General features: G+C 31.1%; 1 protein-coding gene across 1 annotated transcript; it reads right to left on the reverse strand.

Moving 5' to 3' along the window:
* Positions 1-375: 375 nt before the first annotated feature.
* LOC107484807 (3'-5' exonuclease-like) lies at positions 376-1,412 on the reverse strand. Its single transcript, XM_016105350.3, has one exon. It carries the CDS (start codon positions 1,246-1,248, stop codon positions 541-543), a length of 708 nt encoding a protein of 235 aa, XP_015960836.1. The 5' UTR covers positions 1,249-1,412; the 3' UTR covers positions 376-540.
* Positions 1,413-4,425: the final 3,013 nt, after the last annotated feature.

Here is a 4,425-nt window from a genome sequence, read left to right on the forward strand (position 1 = left end):
TACCAATAATACACCACGTGTTAAAAAAAACATAATTAAGGTGAATGCATCTAAATCTTTTCCATTTCAAAAAGATAAATTAGTATTTAATATTATTTTAATTTATCTTTAAAATTAATGTTTTTTTAATTTTCTTAGTAAAAAATTTCCCTCTTGACCACCTTCCCCAGATCCAATTACTATCGCAGTTCATCAAAAATTCAAAATTGAAGCCAGAGTAATGGATATGCTGAAAGGAGACGGAGTACCAAATGCACATTGTGGTGAATAACATCATCACTTTCTATTATGCATAATCCGCTTTACCTTCTTGGTCCTCAAACATCATTTATACTAAAACGGTAAAACCTTAAACAAGTAAACAATAACTAGAAATTTATCATAGCCATAAATTCTTAGATTGAAAAAGAAAAGAACAAACCACAGTAGATAAATTCCTAAATTGCAAGAGAAATTAACTAGCTGGGCGCTGGCCACAACAACCAATTAGTACCAAGAAGAAACAAATTCCAAAAATCAAAAATCAAAAGCCGTTTAGTTTCAATTTCCAGAACCATACAGCATTCTCCCAACCTCTAACGACACGAAAGCATCAACGCAAGCGTATTGAACCTGTTCCGCCGTGAGCCACGCGTTATCCCAGCGGCTCCGACTGACCCTCTTAGGCTTTTCGATCTCCAATCCGAGCACCCTCTCAGCTAGCCTCTTCAAGCCCGCTCTTTTCATCTCACTCTCACCCAGCACGCTCTCCGCCAAACCCCTCAGGTCAACGAAATTCTTCACGTTGAGGTTGTAGTCTTCCAGAAGCTTCTCCACGTCCTCTTCGATCCCCACGCCGAGGAACGTGTGTCCCTCGTTCACGAGAAAGTCAACGAGAGACCGCGGAACCGAGGGAGAGTGGAGAATCTGGAAGATGAGGCAGCTGTTGCCGATGCAGAGCTGGAGAGTGGCGACTGGGTTGTCGGAGTTGCGGTGGGTGTTGGGACGCCACTCGATGTCGAGGCCGACGAGGACAGTGGTGGTGGTGGTGGAGGAGTGGTAGTGGTTGAGGGTGTCGGAGAGCCAAGTGTCGACTAGGGAGGGAGACGTGGTGAGGAGAGTGTGGATGGTGTGAGTGTGGAAGATGACATCGTAAAGGTTGTAGTCGTCGTAAGGAAGGTTGTGGTCAACGACGCTGATGATGGCGCGTGTTGTCCTGCTCCCTTGAGTAGGTGCGTGGTGGTTCTCGTGGTGGTTGGAGTCTCCCATTGCAAGAGTTATTGGAGCTGTCAGCTGTGGCCTATGAAGGATACTCCAATGAAATTATCAATTTTGTCCCGATGATATCGTTTTGAATTCAAATTAGATTTGGGAGATTTAGAACAAGTGTCCTCTGGAGTGAAATATAGTGATTGGTGTGGTTAAGCCTTTGGGGCGCTACTTTTGATTTTTCAAATAAAGGTTTATAGTTGGATTTTAAAATAAATAAATAAATTAAATTTATGATTAACTAATATATGTATTTTTAAAATTATTAAAAAATAAAATGTAAATAATGCTAAAAATATATAAATAAAAAATAATTAAAAAAATATTCAAATATAATTAGAATTTATTTTTTATTATTATTTTTAAAATAAATAATTATTTCTAATTATAAATGACTTTTTTATATAAATAAAATAATAGAAGATCAAATTGACGTGAATTTCATCAATGAAATTTTAAAACCTGAATTCTTTAAACTATATAATATATAAATGGTTTCAGGGTGATATGACTTAGATAATGCATGAAACATGTTACTCTAGGACGATTTATGCATGAAATTTATTGGACAAATGCACATAAATAGTCCCAAATCAATGTATTTTTCAAGTTGTATGTAAATCGTCCCATGAATCACATTTTTTTACCTAAAGCCCACAACCCTAGCCCATGAGTTACATTTTTTTACCTAAAGCCCACAACCCTAGCACAATTTACGTGCAAATACATAATTTCAGCACCCAAGCATTTACGTGCAAATCCAAAACTAATAGATATATTTAGACATAATTTTAATTTGTACTTAAATATTTCTAGGTTGAATATTAATTTTTCAATAAATTTAGGAAGTGAAAATTTTAATTAGTTAAAAAAATGAATATAAAAAATAATTTTGTTACAACAAAGATTTATCTTTTAAAATAATTTAAAAAATTTCATTAAAAAGATTAATTATTGTGTATGAATAATTTTATTTTTATTTCAAAAGACAATATCTAAAAAAATTAAAGAATTTAAATGTTTTAAAATAAAAAATTATTAAAATAATAAAATAAAAATTAACATTATTAAATTTGTAATTTTATAAAATATATATTTTATTATTTTATTTTTAAAATTAAAATTTGGTATAAGTCCAAAATTTATTTATATTATGTTCATATAGTTATATTTTTTTGTTATATGTCTAAATAATTTATGAATATAAAAATATTTTTATTTCTTGAATTAGATTTTAAAATTGAGGTAAACTCAGTTTTAGTTTTAATAGGATATTGAAATGAATTTGATTTATATCTACAAGTATTCACACAATAAATCTTTTACAAAATTAATTTTAGTACGTGAAGTACTCAACTCAATTGTTTTTTTTTGTTAAATTCTACTTTTGCTATGTATTTTGATTTTTTCACTTCATTTTTATGTCAGTGTTACTTGTATCTTCTAAATATCCAATTATTGATTGCTATTTGGCTAAATTAGTACTATTCTCTCAACATAAAATATGTTATTCAATTCTCTGTCATTTAGATAAAGAATCTATTATTCGATTTTAGAATTATTCTAATATTTAATCTTAAATTAAAATCTTTTAAATTTAATAAATTGATAAAATAATAAAATAAAAAATTAATTTTTAAAAATAAAATAATAAAATATATATTAATGATGTTAATTTTTATTTCATCATTTTAATAATTTTTTTATTTTACAACATTTAAATTCTTTTAGTTTTTTAGATATTGTCTTTGAAATAAAAATAGAATTATTCATACACAATAATTAATCTTTTCAAGGAAGTTTTTTTAATTATTTTAGAAGATAAATCTTTGTTGTAACAAAATCATTTTTTATATTATTTTTTTAAGTACAAATTAAAATTATGTCTATATATATATATATCTATTATTTTTAAATTTGTACGTAAATCGTGCTTGGGTGCTGAGGTTGTGTATTTGCACGTAAATTGTGTTGTGTTAGGGTGATGGACTTTAGGTGAAAAAATGTAACTCATGCTAAGGTGTGACGATTTACATACAACTTGGAAAATACACTGGTCTGACACGATTTATGTGTATTTGTCCAATAAATTTCATGCATAAATCGTCCTAAGATAACATATTTCATACATTATCTAACTCACATAACCCTGGAACGATTTATATATTATATAGTTTAGGAGATTTATGTTTTAAAATTTCAATCAGGAGATTCACGTAAATTTGATTTTCTATTATTTTATTTAAATAAAAAAGCCAAAAATTTAAGTATTGATAAATCCATTCATAAAAAACACAAAATTAACAATATACCCACTAAAGATAAATTCAGGTTGATAAAATTATCCATACTCTAAAACCTATTCAAAATTTTTAAATTATCTTTTCTAATATTTCACCATCACCCCATTCAATCCCACGATCTTTTCCTAGGAATGGCCATAAAATCCCCTAAATCAAGTACAAGATAAACCTTACAAATGGGGTTTATCAGTAAGTTCTTCCTCCCAACAGACTTTGTGATTCTTGACACAGGGGAGGATGAGAATGCGTCTATAATTCTGGGAAGACCATTCCTAGCCACTGGAAGAGCTCTGATTGATGTAGAAGTGGGCGAATTAGTGCTTAGAGTGCATAATGAGCAACTAGTCTTTCATGTCTTCAAAGATATACATCCAACAGGTGAAGAAGAGAGGTGTATGCAGACTGAGCTTATTGATCTAACCCTTCAAAAATCCCCTGATGATACACAGCAGAATCTGCAGCTCAAACCTCCCTTGGCAACAATCAATAAAATTCCTCCTGACAACAAACCTAAGTTTGGTGTTGAGAATGCATCATCTACTAAGGAGGAGGTTCCCAAAATGAAGAAAGTACCCAGAGGATGGAGAAATAAAAGATCCCCACTGAAGGTTTCTTCCCAAGAATAAAGGTGGTGTTGACCAGCAATCCAGCATGGTTTTATACAGTAATCAGAATCCTTTCTCTGGAGCATATTGAGCTACGTTATGAAAACACAAGAAAAGAAGTTCAAAGTAAGGGGTGAAGAGCTGAGCCCCTATGATCCTCCTCCTTAGAGGAGCTGACCGTCAAGTTAGTGACGATAAAGAAGCACTTGTCGGCAGGCAACCCGATAATTTCGTATCCTTAGTTATTTTTCGTAGTAGTAGTTTTCTTA

This window comes from Arachis duranensis, chromosome 4 (genome assembly GCF_000817695.3).
Source record: "Arachis duranensis cultivar V14167 chromosome 4, aradu.V14167.gnm2.J7QH, whole genome shotgun sequence".
In the NCBI taxonomy this organism is placed as follows: domain Eukaryota; kingdom Viridiplantae; phylum Streptophyta; class Magnoliopsida; order Fabales; family Fabaceae; genus Arachis; species Arachis duranensis.

Coding starts and splice junctions, on each gene's coding strand:
- LOC107484807 (XM_016105350.3), bottom strand. CDS start 1,248: ATGGGAGACTCCAACCACCACGAGAACCACCACGCACCTACTCAAGGG.